The sequence below is a fragment of the Apaloderma vittatum genome, unplaced genomic scaffold, assembly GCF_000703405.1.
Source record: "Apaloderma vittatum isolate BGI_N311 unplaced genomic scaffold, ASM70340v1 scaffold16554, whole genome shotgun sequence".
In the NCBI taxonomy this organism is placed as follows: Eukaryota; Metazoa; Chordata; class Aves; order Trogoniformes; family Trogonidae; genus Apaloderma; species Apaloderma vittatum.
In genome coordinates this window covers 11379-34688 of record NW_009713389.1, presented here as the reverse complement: position 1 = coordinate 34688, position 23310 = coordinate 11379, and the positions used below count along the sequence as shown (strand labels likewise).

Genomic DNA, 23310 nt, shown 5'->3' with positions numbered 1-23310 from the left:
ACCTTACAAGATTAAGGTTTATCTTCTCAAACATGAACATTCCAGAAATATGCTGTTTTGTAGATATGAGTTAACACTGATACTGTGCAGGAGGTCACTTGTACAACCAAAACTGCCATAACAATATTCCAGAAACTGAGAAATTAATTTAATCGGTGCACAGCTTAATGTCATGACTATCCAACAAAAGTCTACTCCAAAATAACCATTTCTATGCACAGTGCATCCCTGCATGTCTGGCTGGCCAGTCACTCTTAAATCTAGTTGAAGAGCAGCTGTTGGTTACTGCTGAGCAAATATTGGTTCACACTAGCCAACTGGATCTTTTTTTCTCTGGTTTGTAATTCTGTTGACATGACTTACACAGCACAGAGCTGGCTGGAATGTGAATTGCAAGCAAATGCCAGGGTTAGAGTTGTGTAGTAGTATTATTATTATTATTATTTAGAGTTAGTGTAAGCAAACCCTTGTTGGCCAGAGGAGCTCTCTTACTATTTGACGATGAGTAAGATGTGTAGCAGGGAGATTGCCTTAATGTTCAGATTATCAAATTCCAAGCAGACTTTGCTGAAATTGCTTAATTTAATCTTATGAGATGTAACATCTACGAAGTGAGGTTTTCTTCCCAACCCCTCCACTGTTGCAGCAGAGCAGCTGTGTTGAATGTTATGTGAATGTTGTGTGGCTATTGAGCCTTCTGAAGAATTATAGCCTCTTAAAATACAGGCTCTTGGATTCTCAGAATTCTTTGTTTACCTTTTCAGTTAAGGAAATGTATGACTATCAGGGGAGATCTTATCTTCATGTCCCTCAAGATGTTGGAGTTAATCTCCGTTCTACAGTACCACCCGAGAAGTGCTATCTTCCGAAGAAACAAATCCACGTGTGGTCTGGACATACAAAGGTAGGAAGTCATGTTTGTGAGGTTGCATCATAAAAACCAACTTCACTTTGTGTCTGAAGCCAGTAACCTCTATAAGACTGAAATATCAGCAGAAGAAATCAGTATTTTGTCTTTAACACCTTATGCATGTAATTGGTTGCATTGCATGCTGACTCAAGGTGTTTGCATGCTCAGATGTAGTTTACCTGCGTATACTTTTTCATTAACATGGTGACTTCCTGGCCTCCTTGAAAGGGACAAACATTATTCAGTGGGTTCTGTGGCACTTGGAGATTTTTCCCAAACTATCGTGTGAATAAGAGTAAGTCTAATTCTAGATTCTGGAAAATTATATATTTTTTGACAGTAAAAGTACTTAAGGACTATTTCATCTCAAGTTTAAGAAAAGTTACATAGGTTTTGTGATTATGATACATCAGCATTACAGATTTCCCAAATACAGCTATTATGTTTGAGAGGCGTGCCTTGTTAAGAGTTTTCCTAGATGATGTTCCTTAACATCTAGTTTCTTCTTCTGACGGAGCCCTAACTGTATACATATATTTGGTATTAAAAAAATGCTTCACTGACCAGATTTGTAAACCTTATACTCAATTTGTTGCTTCTTTTGTCTCTAATTTTCAGTATTGCTTTAGGGAAAATGCTGTGGTGTAATAGACAACACTTTAATACTATCTGAAAGATGGAAGAAAGGAGTGCACAAGGAACACTTCTAGCTTTTACCCTTTTTCAGCTGAGTCACAGCTCTGAACTCTTAATTTAATGACTGCTGCATCAAAGAGCTTGTAGCTGCAAGTATCAGTGCTTTCTAGAATAACATCTCCACAAAGCTAGTCACTCCTGCCTGTTACCCTCTTAGACCGATGTATAAAACAGCTTTTTCCTTCAAACAACATGAATGACAGTATCAATGAGAGAAGCAAAGTAAAGATGGGCTGACAAATCTAGAGGAGCTGGGAGTTTTAAGTAGGCAGTAATGGGGGGGATAAAGCACCCAAATCCTACCAGGTGTAGGAGGAACTGGATGGAATATGAGTAGAGTAATCAACACGAAGTGAAAGGAGGGGACATCAAACCATGAGTACTTGGTGGTTCTTTGGACTTGCTCTGGAAGGAGTACCTGAAATACACACAGATGGGAAGATGCTGTGCCCAGGGAATCTGAGTTCAGTGAGTAGAAGCCACTGGTAAGAAATGGAGCTGGCCAGAAATGTTTTCTGTGGAAAAATTGCTCACCTGAAAAGGCTTGTTACACAGAAACAGTCACCCAAGGCCACAGCTTGTATTTCTTTGCTGTGTTTACCACAGTAATGGTCTGAGTGTTGAAGGAGGGTACGCATATTACTGTCAAGGTGAATCAGTTTGTGCCAGTTACAAATATTCAAAACTCATTGCTGTTTCTAAAATGGAATGTGGGTAGGTCCTTTCTTTTTAAGATATATGTGTATATTTTATGACAATAAGCTTTAGCTTTTTGCTTAGAAAACAACGCAAGTGAGGAATTATTTAGATACTCCACTTCGTGTTTAATTATGTCCTTATTTACAGGGTGTCAGTGCAGTTAGATTGTTTCCTCTCTCTGGGCATATACTGTTATCTTGCTCTATGGATTGCAAAATTAAGGTGAGTTACTTGTCTGTTTTCATGTATATATTTTATACCATCATTGAAAATAGACAGTGCATTTTAGAATATGTCAGTATTTGGTACTTCTACCAAATGCCTTTTGTCTGTGTGACTTTGATCTTTAACACTTGATTTTAAATTAAAATTTTGTTGGAACAAATATAGAAATAATACACAAGACTATGGGTGTTAGAACAGTGTTAATCATTTAGTAATAGCATACAGAAGGTCACAAGTTCCTCAGGTCATTACCTTTGTTGTCATCATAATTCATTTTCTGTGAAGCCTAGTTTTACAATGAGCAATAGGTTTCTGCTAAAGTGTTTTACTGAGGCATCTGTGGTCTTGAACTGTTCTCATTTTAGTCCGGCATACATCGTATTAGAATGCTGATACTTTATTTATTTATTTGCTAGGAAAACCTTAGGGCTTTAAAGTTGAAATATGCTATGCAGGTTTTAGTCATTTTAAGGGGATTTTGCTAAAAAGAAGGTGACAGCATTCTTGTGAGTTTCTGGGTAGAAAGTTCTGATTAATTAGTAGATGTCATATGTTTGTAATTAATTTTTTAAAAGATGTTGCCATTTATGTTTGCACTTAATTTCAGCATCATTATTGTTTAACAATTGACATCTTTTCTTTTCTCCCCATCGCCTTTTTTTCTTTTTTCTCCAAGCTATGGGAAGTATATGGTGACCGAAGATGTCTACGAACATTTATTGGTAATAGTCTTTTTATTTTTAAACTGATATGTATATAAAATAACTTCATAGATGGATCTGATTTGGGTTATCTTATATTTATCACAGAGGGGACTTGCAGGCATCTAAGGCAAATGGTATTCAGCATGATCTTGGTAATAAGAATTGAAAAAGTGCAAGTTTTTAGTGAACCTTTGTCATTATTCCAAGCAATTTAATGTTGATGTGTAACACCTTGCGACCCTTAAAAAAATCATTGCTGTACTTCAGCCATCAATATTTTATCCAAGACTCCTTTTCAAAGGCAAAATTGTGATATTAAATTGCCTCATCTTCATGTTGAGAACAGCAGCCTTCTGTATTTATGCAGTGGGAGCATCTCATGGTCTGATGATCCCACTTTGAATAGGTGGTCTCATCTGTGCTGCGTTTCCAGTGCAAGAGCATGGGAAATTTTTTTTTATGTTCAGCTGCTGTCTTTGTTCATGTAACAAGTGCTTTTTAAAGCAGATACCTGAGAGAGAGAGAGAGAGAGAAATACAAACTTCTTAACAGCCTTGAATGCCAAACAAAGGCAGCTGATTCTCCTTTTGAAATGGGAGCATTTCTAGAACGCTGAGTGAATATACGTTGAGTAACAACAAAGAAGTCTTTTTTTTCACCTAATATTTATGATGACAGCAGTGTGGCAAAGACGATGGCTAAAAAAAGGTTCTCTCTCAATAGACTGCTCTTTTTGAAGAGTTTGACTGTTTTTCTCAAAAGGTCCTTATTATCAACCAGATTCATCTGCTATTTTGATGTGTTTAAGTTATGCTGCCAATATTTTAAGTAAAGAGTTCTCCTACAAGTCTGATGCAGCGGTCAGATGAAAGTATTGGGGTTGAGGGGTAGAAAGATTAACACTGGATGGAAGCGTTGTTAGTTTTCTGATCTAATATTTCCCATTTTATACCTATTTTCTAATTTTAAATGTTTTTCCTTTAAATATGTTTCCTGTAGTGTTTGTCTCCTCTTTTTTTCATTAGATGCTGATATTTATTACAATGTTTTAAACTTGAAGCTCTTAACTGTGACCAGGACAATCTTGGAAGCCAACGCGACTTTTAAAAGTTCTGCTTGTATATCAATTTATGAATGATGCGCAGTCGTTGGTACTGTGCAATGCTGTTGTTTTTCTCCAGTGTTTTAAAGGTGTGGGGGGCTGGGAGTTTTATTCTCTTTGTTCTTTAGGAGTTACGTTTTTCTTTCTGGCATCATTCTTTACTAGTGCTAAAGAGGAACTTCAATAATGGATTCCTTAACTGAGTAAGCATTGTTCAAGACTGGAGCATTTAATTTGAATAATGCTTAAAAATAACAACACACTAATTCTTAGCATGAATGAATAAAAGTTTATCATCACTTTTTTTTTTCTATCTTGTAGGACATAGTAAAGCTGTCCGTGACATCTGTTTTAATAACGCTGGTACTCAGTTTCTTAGTGCTGCATATGACCGCTATCTTAAACTCTGGGACACTGAAACAGGTAGGCTTGTATTTGTAGGCATCGTGTTTAATTAATACTAAATGTCAAGATATATTATCAGTAAGTCAGATTGTTTCCACTTATCCTTATTACTGTCTTGTAGTTTAGTGTTTAAGCTTTCATTACAGGATGAATAGTCTTTTTTTGCCAAATGTTTTGTTATTATCTGAATTGATGCAGTTGACACTATCGGTGTACCCAAATACCTGTATTTCATATACCTTTTTATTTGAGAAGTTTGATAGTTATTAGTAATGCTGAAACAATATTCAGAAAAAAAGACAAATTTTTACCAAATCTGTTAATTGCATGTTTTCGTTTACAGGCATAAAATTAAGAAATGAAATCACACTTTAGACCTATGTGTGCTTATTTTAGAATAATTATTTCACTTATTCTTTTGATTAATGTGAAGTTGAAGAGCACCCCAAATAAGAAAAGGTGATAGAAATTGAGCTGCTGGTGTGGGGAGTTGGTGGGTAGGTCTGAACCACCTGGGAGATGCTCTGTACCATTCTGCTCCAAGTACTTTCCTAAGCTGAAAAGATCCAGGATAGACTTCATCGATACTCTTTTAACCTTAAGTCTGTTCCTAAGACAGGGAGTTTCCATGTTTGAAAAAGACATTAGATTTCTTGATTACAGTGCCACTAGTCTTCTGCAGGTGACACCCAGAAACATCCGAGTCAGACTCTCCAGTCTGGAGTCTGAACTTAGTTATTTAGAGGCCTGAAAAAGGCATTGTGCTTTCAGATTAAAACAGGCTCCTGTAACTTACCGATAACGTGTTCATCAGGGTGTTTATGGCTGAGGCTATGCGAGGAGGTCAGTGGTTTGTTTTGCAGTTGGATTAGTTGCCCTTTTCTAGGCTTAGGATTGAGGAATTTTTGCCTGAGTTGAAGTCAGTTGTTGAGAAGACCTCTGATCCTAAAGAGGGGATACTTTGCAAAGACTATGGCCAGCTTGTGATATCCTAATGTCCTTGATATGCCCTGATGACGTGCATGGTGCTGAGCGGTTACAATGTGTGGAAAACTGTAGTGAAGATATGGAACAGTTTGTGTGTACTTAAACATGTGAAAGAAGGTCTAATCAAAGAGCAGGGTAAATTCTACCCTCTAATCCTCTCAAGGGCTTTAGAACAAGTATTTCCTACTGTTAGTAAAGTAAAAGTAAAATGAATGGATTTTTATCAATATCTGCAAAGAACTAATCAGCCAATAGAACTTCCAACCTGATGCACTATGAATGGCTTTTCTGTTGCAGGGCAATGTATTTCAAGATTCACAAACAGGAAGGTTCCTTACTGTGTCAAGTTCAATCCTGACGAAGATAAACAAAATCTCTTTGTTGCAGGAATGTCAGATAAGAAAATTGTGCAGGTATGTCTCCTTAATATCTCTTCCTCTAAAAATTCTTTTATTTAGTAAAAAACAAGGTCTTATTTTGATTATTTTTTTTGTAGTGGGATATTCGAAGTGGTGAGATTGTGCAGGAATATGATAGGCATTTGGGAGCTGTAAACACCATTGTGTTTGTGGATGAAAATAGAAGGTTTGTGAGTACATCTGATGACAAGAGTTTGAGAGTCTGGGAATGGTAAGTTTTAAAAATTTGTATTTTAGCTTAAAGTATATTATGAGCAAACTGAGAAGAGAGTTTGTTTGTAAAAGTATACGTAGCACATAGGACACTGGGCTGTAGTAAGCTCTGGCTAGCTGAGAAAGAGCTAGCTTTAAAACCCTGTTCTGGCTTAGTACTTGAGACACTTCATAGATTTCCTCTTTCTCCAGTGAAGGATTAAGACAGCTCTGTCAGCCTGAAGCACGCTGCACTCTATTAATGATCTTTGTTCTCTATCCTTTTGCCAAGGATGTGTAAGCCCTTAAATTAATATTTCAAAGAAATGTCTACTCTGTTTCATTAGTGTGTGTTGGTTTTGAATGCTTTGAACTTGGTTATGCATAGTATTTGGCCCATGCATGAAATAACTAGTTTAGTGAAGCTTCATTTCTGGTAGTCTGGTTTTATTGGTAATCGTTGTTGCCCAAAGGATGAATACAATAGATGACAGGAAAGTGAAAGACTATCCAAGAAAAAATCATTAAGAAACATCATTTTAAATGGCTTCCAATTTTTAATGTGTCTGTGGGGGAAAACAAATCTCTCCTATCCAAAGTGTTTTACACAAGGTTCTAGGTATTGAGATTTTCAGCTTAAGACTTTCAAGATTTCTCTAGGATTTCAAATTTATATTTGAAAGAATCACTTCTATATCTTTAGGTATAAATTTCCTTTTGCTGTTCACACATGCAAAGCTGTTGCATGATACAGACGCTAATTCATCGCTCTGTGACTAATCAGTTCCCAACTTTTTCTTTTTTTTAAAACCAAAAAAAAACACCTAAACCAAACTAGACAAGAGACTTCAGTCTGTGGTATTTGAATGTTACCCAAGCAGCCAGCAAAACCCTCAGCATGTCTGCAACTGGCTGCTGTCATTGCCCATAGCACTGATGGGAATGCCCAAAGTCTGGGAACCCAAGCCTGGGCTAGACATGTAGTGCTGTCACCATCTGTCACTCCAAGGGAGCCTCTATTTGGTCCTTTGTAATTAGACCCGTGCATTTACTGAGCTCCTCAAAGAAAAATCTTTACAATATCATATCTGCTAAGGAATGTCTCCTCTCTAGCAAGTGGGAGGATGATCCCACTTGCTCAAATCTGTTGTTTCCGTGAGACTGGATTGCCCTTGTTTTGTGAGCTTTGTGTTGATGGCTGAAATAAATAGCGAAGTGGGCGGATTTAGTCACTGTGGAGAACAGCAGTAAAGGCAAAAAGGTTCTGGCATGGGAACATCGCAACCTGGTTGTTCTAGTAGCAGAAGTTTTTTCCCTTCTGAAGAAAAAAATATGTACTGAGCTTGCTGTACTCTGAAGAAAGAGCTCCCTTGTTCAGATAATGGGGAACTCAACTGTAGGCAACATTCTGTAATATGGTCACTGGAGATATTTGGTTTTTTGCTTTATAAAAAGCAAGCGTAACACCATCTTCCTAGGTGCAACTTGAAAACCTTTCTCTGCAACACAAGCTATGGCAATCAGTCTGTAGGCATGATTCTATAATTTCAAGATCCGCATTTTCACATTGCATTAAAATTAAGTTGTTATATCCACTACAGATGGTTTTGGAGCTTAAAAACTTCCATGGCACTTTCATGCTGCATCTCAGGTCTTTTATTTTCTAAGTTCATAAGGAAAATTATTTGCAACTTGGGGTGATTCGGTTACTGCACCTTCAAATGTTCTGCAGCATAATATTTCTCCAGTATCCTACCAAAAAAAAAAAGTAATCATGACCTGAATATGGCCTTAAAAGCCAGCAATTAAAGCTGGTCTAATTGCTTAGTTACAATTGTCTAGAGGAATTTTGTAGTATGTTTTGTAAACACTTTGACTTGGCCAGAGCCGGGTAATGGGTTGCCATGTCTGACCTCGTCACAGTGAGGAACTTTTCTCCTGAGAATTTAAATCTCCTTTCCCTGAGAGTTCATCCCCTGAATAGATTTTAGTGTGCTGTATGATGCTGAACTGCAGTTGGTTGGTTGCTGAAAGTTCAGACTGCAAGTTCAGCACAGACTCTTGCAGATTAAATGGTGTCTTTAGGAATCTTAATGGGTATATTTTAAAATTTATTTTCTCATTTTGTGTCATTGTGTTGTTACAGCAGGGATATTAAAATGGCTTAGGTATCATATTCTGTGTTCTTTTTTCTAGAAATGCTAACTGTTATTTTGCCTCTACTTCGTATGCATCTGATCCTACTTAGATAAAGAGTGAAACAATTTGGGCAGTTGACCTTGGAGGCTTGTATTTCCTTTTACCTTCAAGTCAGCTAGCAAAGCAAGAACTGTACAGTAATAGCTCAGTTATTATCCTGACAGGCTTAGGAGGCTTGTCATGTCTGTAAAGCTACACCCCTCAGCAGGCCTCTTCTCTCCATCGTTTCTGGTAAAGAAAGAGCTCTTCATGTGTGGATCCAGAGATTGGATTGAGGAAGAAGTTGTATTAGAACCCCAGAGTATCATTTTTCTCGATCTTGGCTAGAAGATACTACTTCTGATATTTAAAATTTTTTAGCCTTTGAAATGCTATGGAGTGGTAAAAAGACTTGAAGATCTTTACAAATTTGAACAAACAGTAGATTGCAGGAATTTTGAGGTCAGGCAACCATGACAACACCTTTATTGGTAATTTTTTTTTTTAGCATGTTTTTAAGGGAGCGGGCAGATACTACTTATTTAGCAGTTTGTCTGGAAACAAATGTGAAACATAAATGTATCTCTTTATTCTGCCTAATAGTTAAATGCATCATATCCTGCAGCTGTCCTAAGTGTGTCTGGTAGATTTCAACATAAAACTGAGCTGTCTTGAATAAATTCCAGCAGATGAGCCTGCCTTCGCTTGTAAATGGAGAAGAGGCAACACAACCTGTGTTGGATTTAGATTTCTCACTGCAGTGCAATGTAGCGTTCGAGATGCATCTTCTGTGATGAGACATTTTTTCAACGGGGCTTATAGTGGGATTGCTTTTTACCTGGCATTGAGGACTTCAGATGAGCGGTGGGCTGAGAGGATATTGGATGGTGGGAGCTGATCTGGATCTGGCCCTACTGCAGCCATGACCTTGTGTCCTGTTGCAGGTGGGGTTTGAAGCTGTTTGGGTACTGGTGCAGAAGGATCCATAGCATCAAAAGAATCAGTGGGATGGTGCACGGAGGGGCTGCACTTCCACCCTTGGAGTGTTCATGATGGGCAGCCTCAGAGATCACGTGGAATTCGTTATTCCTTTACAGACTTAGTGTCCAGCTGTAGGCTTCATTCTGCCTGTTTGGAAAGCAGTTATCCCCCTGCATGCTCTTATCCACATAGGTCACCCTCCTTATTCTGAGGGGTAAATGATTCTAACATTTAGCTCACAGGAGCATTTGTGTTGCTCCCTGACAACAGAGCAGCTTCTCACCCTGCTGCCCGTGTGCACATAGCTTAACACAAGATGACAGGAAGTAACTTACTCCACAGTAAAATAGAATTGTAATTACCTTGCTAATGTCAATTCTGTTGCCCATCCAGCAAGGCTCGGGCGGCTAGCACAAGGCAGCCACCCACGTTTTCTGCTCTGATAGCGTCCCAGCAGCCCTTCCACTGTATGAATTAAACAATGAAGTCATAACCATCCCCTTTGTATTAATTAATGTTGCTACACAACATCTTGTGTGTGTTTTCTGGTGAATACATTAATCAAATCTATTTTCTGCTGGAGGTTTTTTCTGCTTAATGAGAAAGACGTGCACGCCTTCCCTTTTTTTCAGTCCTCTAGTGCAGGGTATGAGGAATACTGTGAATATGCATGGACCGTTAGTAATTCAATTTATATAATCAAAACAAAATGACAGTTCCACAGAGTAAGGATTAGACTGTACTTATTTTTTTCTCTAGGCCTTTGTACAGGACAGACCCGTCCTTAATGTACACTGGCACAGTCCTGTATGTAGTCAAGACTGGGAAGTTCACAGTTCAGTTCAGCTTTGGCATTGGTTGGCATCCCACTGGACGAGATAAGGAGGAAAAGGGCATTGTCAAAGAGACCAGAGACTCCTATTTTCTTTTCCTTTAAAAAAAAAAAAGGGAGGCAGAAATACTCATGTTAAAACTTAAGTTAGTAAGACACTCCAATAAGATACATGTGTATATGGGTTTATTCTTGCTACCCATATAAGAATTCTGTAAGAGCTGCAGTTAAACTAGAAGTGATAGAATATCTTCCTGTTAGTTTTACTCTTAACAATTTGAATTATGATTCTGCAGTAGACTCTGGGTCATTTGATTGGGGTAAATTCACTCTGTCAGAGGTTATCCTGTAGATGGCTCTGCAATGCTGGAGCTCTCTAGGTGGGCATTCATAATTATTTTTGAGCTCCCTTTGGATGCCACCATAGGCTCTCCACGGTTCAGTGGCTCAGTAAATCAGCTGAGTGAAGGCAGTGCTTTGGAATATCTCCGTGGCTTCATAAAACACATACTTCTTCCTTTTGCAGGGACATTCCTGTAGACTTCAAGTACATCGCTGAGCCAAGTATGCATTCCATGCCAGCTGTGACTTTGTCTCCAAATGGTAGGTTCACACTTTGCAGCCTTCTTAGGCCTAGTTTATGTAGGTACACCTTCCCAATTATATCTCTGCAGTGTTGCCGTGTTGCATCCCCTCATCACCCCACACTACTCCCCCCGCCTCGCCAATCAGTGTGTGCATTTATGCCAAGATTGGACTGGATCTGATTTTGATTTAGAAGAAGAAATAAGATTTAAGAAGAAAGTATGTTAGAGTGAGGGGTTATATTGGGATAACTGCATCAATTTAAATTTAGACCTTCATCCAGACAAAGCAAAGGACTCTTCCTTTTCATAGAGCTACAATGTGCTCTTTGGCGTATTTAAAATATTAAGAGAAACAATGGTGGGAACTGACAATGGCTGCAAAGTACTAAGCAAGTTCAGCAGTCCTTGTGGTGCCACCAGTAAAGCAGAAGCATGTTGTACTTGATCCTGTTAATGCTGTTCCTTTCTGTTCTGAATACAGACCAAATAACTCTTGGATAAGAGAAATCCCAAATTATCTCAGTGTTTCTGTATGTTAATGCTTCACTAGTGTTTATGTTCTTCAATTAGAATCAAACTGGATAAAGGTTTAGCACCTCCAGTAATCAATAAAAATGCTTGTAACAGGACAAAATCTCTGGTATCTGTTTTGGCAAAAATTAAACAGCTTTAGTGTCAACATCATTAAAGTGTTACCAGATTTACAATTAACAGTTCCATTATGCTGAGTAGTGGCTGATCAACTCATTGCACAGCTGATGTTTTCAGCCAGCTATCGGCATCAAATTGTAGTTGCTTTGCAGTGTAAATATTTTATTCTTAAAAATAAAAATAAGTTTGTAATGTGAAAAGGAAGATTCAGGAGAAAGAGGTAGCTGCATTTTAAAGTGTTAGCCTCCTGAGCTGGCCTTTTTCAACTCCCATTTCTGAAATTGCACGATTTGCTCTATTCTGATGCAGTCGTTCAGTTCATTCTTCCATGTTGAAATACAGGATTTCTCATTCTTTTTCCGGTTCTGAATGGCCAGCATTTAAGTATTTGATTTCTGAGATGAGACAGTAAATGATGTTAGGCATGAAGTAGTCATCTTTCCAGCTCAACACATTACCCATCACATTAACTAACATTATCTTGACTTAATAGTAGTCCAACATCACACAGAACAAGTTCTTTTGGAAAAATTTTGCTCCAGATTGTGCCAGACACATTATGCATCATTCTGGAGTTAAATGAGTCCTTTAAAGAAAAGTAAATTGAAAATTTTATGAATGTAGAAGTGTCTTGTTTAGGGGCACTGATTTATGAATCTCATCAATTAAACTTTTCCTCCTAAGCAATACAGGAAACAGACCTTTTAAAAAGTAAAAAGGTAGAATAACATGCTTGGGTACACACCTGATTTTCCTTGGGAGGCTGGAGAAGATCCTCAAATTCCAAGCTGGTAGCCGAAAGTGTGATGAGATTTACAGTCAAGTCAGCATATTTTATATTATCACTGTTTGCATAAAATACTGTAACGGCAGTGACAATAAGCAGAGCTCAGGACAGAAGTCTCTGTTCTGTGGTATGCTGTAGCACATCGTCTTCACTGGATTCTCAGGCAGGAGTTAATGCACTACTAAGATGCAAAATGAGATGGAGTTAAGATTAGAAAAGCCTGGGGTTTTATTGTTCCATTGAAATACCTTTATTAAATTGCATTCTATTAAGACAGGGAGTAATGTGGGGTTTTTTTCCCCTCACCTGCATTACTTGGTTACGTGCACCAGCAAACTTACTGAGTAACTTGAAAACTGACCAATAAGTCCGTGGGGTTGGTGCAGCACATTGTTAAAACAGACAGAGCTTTTCTAGAGGTCTGAGTGCATTTTGTAGGAATAGGCATCCAAAATCCTCTGAAACATAGGGGTTTGCCTCTTGGCAGAAGTAATATGAGGTGCTAACTAGAACCATGACACATAATGAAAATCCAGATTAAGGTAATGCAAGAAATGTTAGACCAATGTCTTAAAACATTCCAATTAAGTCTGTTTCTTTAGGTATAACACTTTGATACCACCTTTGTTATTGCATTTCTAGGGAAATGGTTGGCTTGCCAGTCGATGGATAACCAAATTCTGATTTTTGGAGCTCAGAACAGATTCAGATTAAACAAAAAGAAAATTTTCAAGGGTCACATGGTAGCCGGCTATGCTTGTCAAGTAGATTTTTCACCTGACATGAGGTAAGTTTTTTCAGGAATGAGCTTCATCTAAAAAGTTGCTGGTGTAGTCACTAAACTTATTTTTTAATCCTTTGCAACATTTATTGATACGTAGCCTTCCCATTAACTCAGCATCAGAGTTCTCTAGCCAAGCAGCAGAAGGAAAGTTTTCTCTTGTCATGTGATAGGACTAATTTATACTCGCTGGTTGCTTTGAGCAACAATTTAGAAAACAGCCCATGTAGTGCAGATTCCCCATTCTGCAAAGATTTACAGGGCTGTTGAACCACTACCCTTGTTCTGCCCAGCCTTGGTGCAGCACAGGACGCTTCTTCTGACGCAGCATCTGGGGGTTTTTTGTGCATGGTCTGCAGCCCAGGGTCTGTTCTGTTGCCACAACATGCCCTTGTCTAGAATACCTGGGATTTGGACTTGCCCAGTTTACCCATTCTGCAGATCTGGTGTGGATATCCTCATTTATTTTTCAGAGAACCATCTTTTCCATCCTGTTTGCTTAGTAATATGCCCACACATTTACAACTGTACATACATAAGATATACATTACTATAAAAACAGGAGAGTAACCTCAGCAAAAGCAGAGGAAAAAATGAAGTATCTACAAATTTTAGAGAAATTTCTGGCACTTTCTCTTTTGCTGATGTATTCTCTTTAGTTCCAGTAGCACAGTGTATGGTATAATCTCATTGCTTAGCACATTCACCTCGCAGTTGATGAATCACCTTCTTCAGGATTTGTGCACTTTAGAGCACAGCATGAATGCTAATTCTTCGGTAGGTATGTTTGCAGACTGTCAGACAAGAAGCTCACTGGGTGAAGCTCTTTTCCCTTGCTTAATGTAAAAGTGCTGTAACGCAAGAGGTCTTCACACATGATACAGCTTTTATTTTAATCCTGTTCATACAGCTATGTGATATCTGGAGATGCAGATGGAAAACTTAACATCTGGGACTGGAAGACAACAAAACTCTACAGCAGATTAAAGGCACACGATAAAGTCTGTATCGGTGCAGTGTGGCATCCACATGAAACCTCTAAAGTCATTACGTGTGGCTGGGATGGTCTTATTAAACTGTGGGACTAAAGAGGACGTTACGAAGATCTAAAGATGTAAGTCCTGCATACATCTGAGATTAGAGTGAATTTTTGCTGTAAGGATGAGTAGACATTTCTAATACTGCAGTTCTCAGCCAGCCGTATATATGCACTAAAAATGGGAAATCTGCAGAAGACAGAACTAAAAGGATCTAAGTGTGACCTCTGAATATTAGAAGCTGAGGTCATATGAAGCATGCAGAATCGGGTGTTAGTTTGTCATGTCACTTTTTGTGCACAATACTCTTGTAAAATAAAATAATTTTAAGATACAACTATTTTTGTGGTTCTGGCTGTCAGAGATGTGGGGAGTTAAAGGAGAAAACCAGCAATTATGTAACTCTTTTTTAAGGAGAAATCTTATCTACTGCAATAGAGCCGGAAAAGATGCATTTGTTTACCTGGTTTTGGGTGGTGTTTTGTTGTCCCTGAAATACTTATGTCTTTATAGAACACAACTCCACTTGCTCAGATCTGTTAATTCACAGTAGAAATTAAGAACTAATCAGAAATTAGTAGTCATCAGATAAACTGTATCAGCTGAAGACTGTTCATAAACTCTTGGTTTCTGTCTGTATTTAACAAAAGCATCATGCTGATCACTAATTTTCATCTTTACAAGTACTCTTCAGTTTCAAGATTTTGCTTGTAATGGTTGTGTTGTGTTTTTTCCTCTTCCCATATGCTGTTATGTTTCAATAAGCATGATGTATTTTAAAAAAAAAAGTTAATATCTCTCATCAGTTTGGAAGGCACTGTATAAGCCCCATAAAGTTTTGGACAATTTAATGTATATACACGTCACACTTTTTCCTCTTTAAAGAACTTATTTTTAATAAATCTTTTTGTAAGAAGTCTGATTATCTTCATTCAATTCTTCCCTTTCATAGTGTCCATTTAAAATATTTCTTACCTTCTTGTATTTTAATTTGCAGTTGTACTAGCATTCAGACAAACTCATTCGCTTGCACTGTTCATACAAAACTAATCCAAGCTGGAAGCAAGAGGAAAGAAATCACATTAAGTCCCTATTCACTCTCTTTTTGAGCACATAATGGAAATTAAAATATGTAACAAATTTATCCCACTGATCAGTCTTTAATTACAGGTTTGAATTACACTATATTGTTTACTATAAAGCCAATCACTGCTCATCAACTATAAACAACAGCAAAAAAGTAATTGCCTGAATTTGACAGCAAGGTAGAAGATAAGGCGCTTCTGTAAATGAGATGCAAAGAACAGGAGGGAAGTTCGTTGGGATTTTTTTGGTTGATTAACAAGACAATTCTGTTATTTCAAAGACTACTGGCTAAAGTTAGGCAGTTTTGGGTGAGCATGGAGCTTATGTGTTTTTAGACCAACTCTCTAAAGCCGAGCTTGAGAGCCTTTCCCCCATCCACTCATCCTGTTGCGTAACTGCCCCAAGTTCATGTGTTTCTGCTCACTTTCCCATCTCAGTAAACTCCACAAGTGGTGTCCTGGTGGTAACTGGGTGTTGCCCAGCCTCGCACCGCTGCAAGTACTGAGGTCAGAAATGGTACAGCCTGGAGAGAGAGGCAAGAGCTGGTCTGGCCTGTCCCAGGGACCGTCTCCTCTTCAGGGAAAGAAGAGGCTGTTCCTGTTTCTCTGCTCTTCAGGACATGGGTAGGAGCAAGCTGCAGAGGGTAAATTTCTGGTGTGGTTCTTGTCACAGGGAACACAACTCCCGAGCTGGGAGTTGAGCTCCGGTGCGTGCTGAGCCCTGGGTGCCACTTCAGGAGGAAGTGGGCTGAAATAATTTATAAAGGTTTTATTTCTTCACATACATTTCCTAAATGGATATGTGGCAGTGTGCCCTTACCATGAGCAGCTTATAAGTACAGAGACTTGGGGAGGAGAGGAGGAATAGAGCTGATACAAAAACTTCTCACAGGAATATGTATTAGCTTCCATATCAGAAACATCATTCCCAAATGCTTAAAAGCCTTTAAATCATAATACACAAAATGTTTGGCTCTGTAGTTGGCACTGTATTTGTCATGTGTCACCTACCAGGCAGAAATAAATATATATATGTATATACTAAGTATAAAAATAAGTGTATAAACTTCAGTAGCAATATAGTGTTGCCTTTGGGGAACAAAAATAAGAAATGTTGACTCAGTAAATTCTGCTGGAGCTGATGAATTGGGTGGGATGAAATATTTGCAGCAAGCCCAGAATCAAACTTCCCCTGGAAACTTTCAGATAAAATCCTTTATCCCTCACAGTTGGTCATCATGTTAATCTTTTGTGGAATTTCTCACATCTGCATTGAAGCCTGCAGGGGGAATTTTTGTGAGGATAATTCCGTCTTGTCAGCTTGAGAGTTGCAAACCCCAAAGCTCATGTTGTCAGCTATTTTGCTGTGCGCGAGGAGAGATGGCGTGTGTCTGTCTGGTGTGAGTCTAGACTTGTCTTTCCAGCAGTCACCTGGGAAAAGACTTTTTGCTGGGCCAATTAACTTGAATCATGCCCTTCTCTTATCTGCCCGATTTCATGTTTCACCAGAAATTGGTCTGTTACAAATGTTGGTCAGCAGAAGTCTAGACTGAGACCCTTAGGCTGAACTTGGCAAGTAAGCAGACAGAGCCAGGGAAAATGCAGCGTTAGGAGAAAAGGGAAGAGCATGTTTCGAGTTCTCCAGATTTATTCTCCTCTAACATTAGGTGGAGAATGCAACAAAGTGATTCAAGATGAAAGGAACTTCTTGGGAGAGCTGGAGGCAAGCATGTCATGATGCCAAGACAGAATACACGGAAGCTGGAGTGCATGGGTGCTGTCACAGCATCGCAATTTTGTTCCCCTTGTTCATGCGCCTGTAACTTTCAGAAATGATGTGCCAATATGTTGCCACTTTTATTAACACCAATTACTTTTGCAGTGGAAGTTTTACAAATAAGTGAACAATCTCCATCATCCTTGGAGTTCTGCCTGGGAAACTTGATAGTTCCTTTGGCGTTGTGCCATCTTTTTCTTGGACTTTTTTCATAGGCGAGAGGGGGAGATATCCCACATATCCTCATGCAAGTCGCTGCTAAGAAGACCGTCTTTCTTTAAACAGATGGTCTTGGCATATGTCTTGCTCAGAGATTACAATTGTCCCCAATAAGATGGGGCTGCTCAGTCTTTACACTCATTATGAGGAACAAATATCTAAATTACCATACATCCAGAAAAGTCCAAGACTGTCTTGTAAAAAGCCAATTTTTAGCAACTGGCAGATGTTCAATATACCATTTAACACCGTGGTCTTTAGAGGCTGATTTAAACAGTGAGTCTTGCAGCTCTGACAGCCCAGTAACACAATGTACTTTCCTTCTTTCTACCAGCTGGCCATTACAAAATCCTGCTCCCGTTTTCTAGGAAGACTCCATATGACAAGCAACCTGCACGAGGGAGAAAATGTGGGGAGCAGAGGAAGGAGGGGAGTTTTGCTTGGAAGACTTCAAACAGTTAAACCTAAACACCAGAAAAATCAGTTGCCACAGAGGTTGTTCCTCTGGAGACCTCTTAAGGACTTGCTACTGTAGATAGTCTTCACTAGCTTACACTCAAAATTTAAGTCTCATATCTTGCAGTAAGATATGTCTTTTCTGCCAGGCTTGCTAACAGGAAAAAAATAAAAAGATACACCACGGCTGTCTTACAGTACTGCTTGTGATAGAAAACTGCTTGTGGCAGGGTTATGTTTACAGAAGCTCCTTGCATAGTTTTTTTTAAAAACAAGTTGCAGTGACTTCCAGCGGGGTGTGGACTTCTAAATTCGCCAGGTACGCTGGAAGTTTGACCTCAGACCTGGTTGTTGTCTCATTGTACAACACAACATTTGAAATATGTTAAATGCTGAAGCACTGAGCCTTTCTGAGCGTCCTTTTAACCTTCTGCACTTCATGCCACTGTGAGACTCCTAAAATGAAACGTTATTTAGATTTATCATTCAGAATAATAGATTCTCATTAGCATTTTGGTTAATGTGAAAGATGTCAAGACTTAACTGAGCCTGCATTTCCTCTGATTGGGAACAGAAGAATGCCGCAAATCCTCTAGGGAGTCATTTCAGTAACAGGAACTTTATGGAGCTTCAAGACCACCAGCAGTTTCCTGGACATGTTTCTGGGAGTGGCACCTCTTTCCAGATATCTTAGCATAACTGCCCTACAGTTGGTGTCTTTCTTTTAACTCCCCAGCTAAACTCTCAGTTGTGGAGTAAGTCTTTTTTTTTTTTTTCCCTGTGGAGTTTAAATGCTTGCAGAGCAGTATTTAAAGAAAATCTGTATTTAAAAATGCCCTGTCCTAGAAGAGCTGTACCAATTTAACTTCCTACCTTAATTTGCATCGGGCTAATTTCCCCACCCAGCTGTGACTTTGCTTGCCCAGGCTGGTTGTTTATATTTTGCTTCCTTATTCAGTCTCGCTCCTTCAGCTTCTCCATATATACTCTGTAAAATGGTATCCCTTCCAATATTCCTTGCTCAGGAGATGGGGAGAGAAGTCAGATTCCAAATGAAGACAGTTGTCAGACCAGATGTCTACAGAATGTCTCTTTCTCTGGTGCTGACCCTTTGGGAGTACCTTAGGGCAGAGGGGCAAGCTGGTTTTGTTTGCTTTTTGTCATTATTGCTTCAATATTAAAAGAGTGAAATAACATTATGGAATATTTCTTCAACTGCTGAATTCTCCTGTTCCTTAGAGCAATTTTCCTTCCCTTCATAAAGAAGAAGTCAGAAGGTATTCCAAGGCCTCTCCTGACTGGCATGTCAGTTAGGGACATCAGTGTGGGGTTGTCTGGTGAAGTCCCAACCCGTGTGTCACAGCTGCTCCTGGCTGGTGTCGGTGGAGGGATGCAGGTAGTCCTGGGGCACGGCAGCTCCTGCTGCTGCATTAGAGGTCTGACACTGGTCAGGTAGGTTTCCCCACCTCCCTGCGAGTGTGGTGGCACCCAGGGTGGTGGCTCCACTCTAGATATCTGAAGGTGGATGCAAGGGTTTGTTTTTTGATTCAGAAATGGAATTACAAATATGGGGGGGGCGGAATTCCAGGAGCATTTTAATTACTTGCAGAAGTTCTATACTGTGTACACCACTGCACTTTCTTTCAGGAAACTGCTGAAAAACGAGCACATATGGTGGTAATGTACCCAAACGAGCAGGGACATTGCATGGATATTCATGTTTGAGTTGTCACTTCCAGGCAGCGCAAAGTGGGCTCCTGTTTTCCCCCTGTGTAAGGTCCTGACCATCAGCAAAAGGGACGTAGCACAGCCCGTCTCTGCAGAAGTCTCTGAAGCAGCTGAAGCTCTTTACAACAGGCAGGTCAAAGTATGCCGTGAACAGGGACTTCTATTTAAGGGAAGAGATCCATTCATTATCACAGGTGGTTCCCTGCAAGTGCCAGGCTTGCTCTGCAGATCCTGCCCCTGAAAGCCAGGGGAGGGAGGTAAGTATAAATACATCTCTGAATGTAGGTCAGCTCTGAACTTCCACCGGCACTAAAGCAGGTCTCTACTGACTGCAATTAAATGTCACATTGTGTTAACAAGCAGGAAGAAATCAAGAGTGATTTCCTACTGAATAACCCTCAGGATTGTTTCAAGGGCAAGGGAGCGGCTAATGAAGCTCATGAAATCAAAGTTTTTGAATGAACCAGATGGTCTTAGCTGTTGAATAATTCACCAGAGAGAATGAGTGCTATTTCTTCAGGTGTGCTATCGGGTGATATGTCTTCTTGGCATCTGCCAAGAAAAGCCAGACATATGTTCTCTTTACGCTTTCTTTGATCTTTCACAGTTGAGAGCCGCTCATGAGGAACAACCCGTCACAAGTCACCGATGGGTTCAAAGCCTGCGGCCAGAAGTGCATGCAATGAACATAAAGTTTTGGAGTGCAGCAGGAGGTCAGACCTTTCTTTGGCCAAATTTTGGAACCTCCAGGGAAGCCAGGATGGCATTCAGAAAGGGACTGGTTTCCCTGGACAAGCGAGCACTCTAACACATCCCCCTGTATGCTGCCACGGCCTCTCTGTGGAAAGCCCATGTTGCAGTATTAACTGATTGTTTGGGAGATCTTTGTGCTCTTCATCTTCACCCAGTAGCACCTGTAAATTCTGCTTCACAAATGTGTAATTTATAAATCACTGTTAGCATCTCTGAAAGGGAAATGCCCTCACCCCTACAAAAAGATCTGTGCAAATAAAACTGCCACTACACACGTCATCTCTGCAAGGATCAGGTTTAGACCAAGCTGAAACACCTCCTGGTGGAGGTGTCCAACTAATGCAGTAATGACTCCAGTAACAAGAACTGGTCATTATATCCTTTTTAGCTGAGGGTGGCACTGGCTGTTGCCACCATGAGTGACCTGAGGTGTGGGCAGTAAGGAGGTTCCTGGGCTGGGTTTCAGCCAGCACCAAGCTGGAGGCAGCAGGCTGCTTGCTCTGGAGAGCTGATGCAGATGGCTGCAGGGAGTGCAGGGAGATGCCCAATGCACCTGGGGACTGAGGGCCAGAAGCACTGTGGAGCTGGGCAATACCCATAACCGGTGATGATGAGTAGATCTGGAGCAGCTGTAAGGGGGAAGGAGCACCTGGCAAGTGGCATAGTATGAATATATGGCTTAGGAAAGGGGACGTGCAACTCCTCTGCAATGAAATCCTGTGCAAGCACATTGCTGAGCACTTTCCTGGAAGGTCAGCACATTTGCCCACTGCCAACAAATGACTTGGGATGATGTGGCCCCTGTGCTCCTGCCCTGCCCTGATTTGGTGCAGGCACCTTCCTGTGCTGCTCCTGGCAATAGAGTTTGAAGGCTGAGTCTGACGTTCTCCCTCAGCTGCTGCCAAGTGCAGGGCACCACAGCAGGTCTCTTAAGAGCCATCATCACGCTCTCTCCCTCTCAGACCGACCAAAGGGGAAAATAGCCTTTACTGCATTCTCTGCAGGAGATTATTGATGCTACCCAGATCATCAAGGAGTATTTTAGTAGTACCAGGACAGGCCAGTGGCCCTTTCTTCCTGCCTGGGCACAGTCACGCAATTACCAGTCTCCTGGCTGTGGTTGTACTGGGAGAATGCCCTGCCCACACTGGGTTTAATGGTGCACTCTGTACTTAGTCCTTGAAGAAGAGGGCAGATAACACAGGTTCTGTGCAGGTCTGATCTAGGAAGAGATGTGGAGTGCAAGGTTGGCATGAGGTTACTGCGAGGAGATCATCTCAACAAGCTCCTCACCTGCCTCACAGTCTCTCCAACAGTCCGCTCTCCTCCAGGGCTGCTCCTGGGCAGTGCAATGCTCCCTGCAAGGAGCCATCCTAGAGGAGCAAGGTAGCTTCATACACGGGTGCCAGATGTGTGGATGTCCCTGAAGTAGTTGGTATGGTTGAGAGCCACCACATAGAAGTAGATCTGGTGGGTGTCATGGGGTTGGCTGGTGCATCTTCAGCTCTGGCTGGAGCAACATGAGCCCACGGATGCCAGCAGTCCCGGATCCCTGCCTTTTTCTCCCAGCACAGTCGCTAAGGAACTAGAGCTGCTGCCTGAGCAGGATGCACAGCTGGGACCCTGCAGCAGGTAGGGGCTCATCATGCCTGGATACAGCAGTGGGTGGACACAGATTTACTCCCCCTCTGCTGCAGCATCCCTCAGCACTAGCCTCCCTGCTACCCTTGTGCATGTACCCAGCAGCTCAGTTGTTAGGAGATGGGAACTGAATTCATTTAAGAGTTTTTGCTTTAGGTAAAAGAAATCAATAAAAGAGAAGGGGTAAGGGCACAAAAGCAAGACTTCAGAAAGGAAGGCTGTAATGCTGCTTTAAGAGATGTGATGCAGAACAGCACAGATAGTGCATAAAATAAGAGCTGTTCATTTTCTCCATAATATCACATAACTGCCTTGAGAATAATAAATGGCTTCTATCTATACCGTATCTGAGATAAGGTTTCCTTAAAAATTACCATAGTTATTGGAATCTTTTTCTTCCAGAAGATGTTTTTGCTACAGCCTGAATTGTTCCTGACACTACCTTGCACGCCTGAGCAAGAGATTAGCTGAGGGTTTACTAAACTCTTAATTGAAGAACCAGGATGAACCTATACTCCATTTCTTTAACTTATATATATCACTATTTTTCTTCAGGGCAATAAATAATGGAAGATGTGCATCCCTTTAGAATTTTAACATCTGACAGAGATCATGTAATTTGTTTTTTAACATCTATTTATTGGTTTCTTAAACAAATAACAATAAGCTACTAGAGTCTAAGATCAATTGAGAGGGAAAAAAACTATGCAGTGCCAGAGTCCACATTTTTATGCTTTATTAATAAATCACAACCTTCAGCTGGGCTTTTGCCACGCCATTATTGGAAAAATGGGAGTTGAGCTATTCTGTGGTGCAGCAAGTGTGGTTTTTCCAACAGCAAATATTGATTTAGGAAATCCTGGCACCCTCTTGCACTTTAATAAATCTCCTCGTGGCCCTGCATCAATAAACCACCTCAGTAATAAATGTACAAGGCTTGCAAACATCGCTGTAACAGGGAAGATGTTTCCTACTCATTTCCAGAGGTCACGGGTCTCCCAGGTTGTGCATTACCTGGCTCAGGGATGGTGATATGTAGCTTGGCCCTGAGGAAAGCCTTTTGCCCAACATCTTAGACACAGGGAATCCAACACATCTGCAATAGGTCATCTTCATTTCTGAGCACTACAGAGCTGACAACACGATGGGACCCCACAGTGCCTTGCTCTGGGTGACCTCAAAGCCCCTTGCTCCCTGGTCCAGGCAAGATGTGCAGGAGCAGCATAGAAGCTACATTTACAGAATCATAGAACCACAGACTATCTTGAGTTGGAAGGGACCCAGTGAGAATCATTGAGTCCAACTCCCTGCTCCTTGTAGGACTACCTAAAAATAAACCATGACTACGAGTGTCATCCAGATAGTCCCTGAACTCTGGAAGGCTTGGTGCCATGATCGCTTCTCTCGGGAGCCTGTTCCAGTGACCGACCACCCTCTCAGTGAAGAACCTGTTCCTAACATCTAGTCTGAACTTACCC

At 40.5% G+C, this 23310-nt stretch overlaps 1 protein-coding gene across 1 annotated transcript in view; it reads left to right on the top strand.

Moving 5' to 3' along the window:
* CDC40 (cell division cycle 40) overlaps positions 1 to 14513 on the top strand; it is a 32552-nt gene extending 18039 nt beyond the window's left edge. The window contains exons 7-15 of the mRNA XM_009868375.1: positions 765 to 904; positions 2453 to 2527; positions 3207 to 3252; positions 4658 to 4759; positions 6026 to 6141; positions 6225 to 6358; positions 10857 to 10933; positions 12998 to 13142; positions 14047 to 14513. Coding sequence (XP_009866677.1) covers positions 765 to 904; positions 2453 to 2527; positions 3207 to 3252; positions 4658 to 4759; positions 6026 to 6141; positions 6225 to 6358; positions 10857 to 10933; positions 12998 to 13142; positions 14047 to 14224 — 1013 coding nt within the window. The 3' untranslated portion in view covers positions 14225 to 14513. The remainder of the gene's footprint in view (positions 1 to 764; positions 905 to 2452; positions 2528 to 3206; positions 3253 to 4657; positions 4760 to 6025; positions 6142 to 6224; positions 6359 to 10856; positions 10934 to 12997; positions 13143 to 14046) is intronic.
* Positions 14514 to 23310: the final 8797 nt, after the last annotated feature.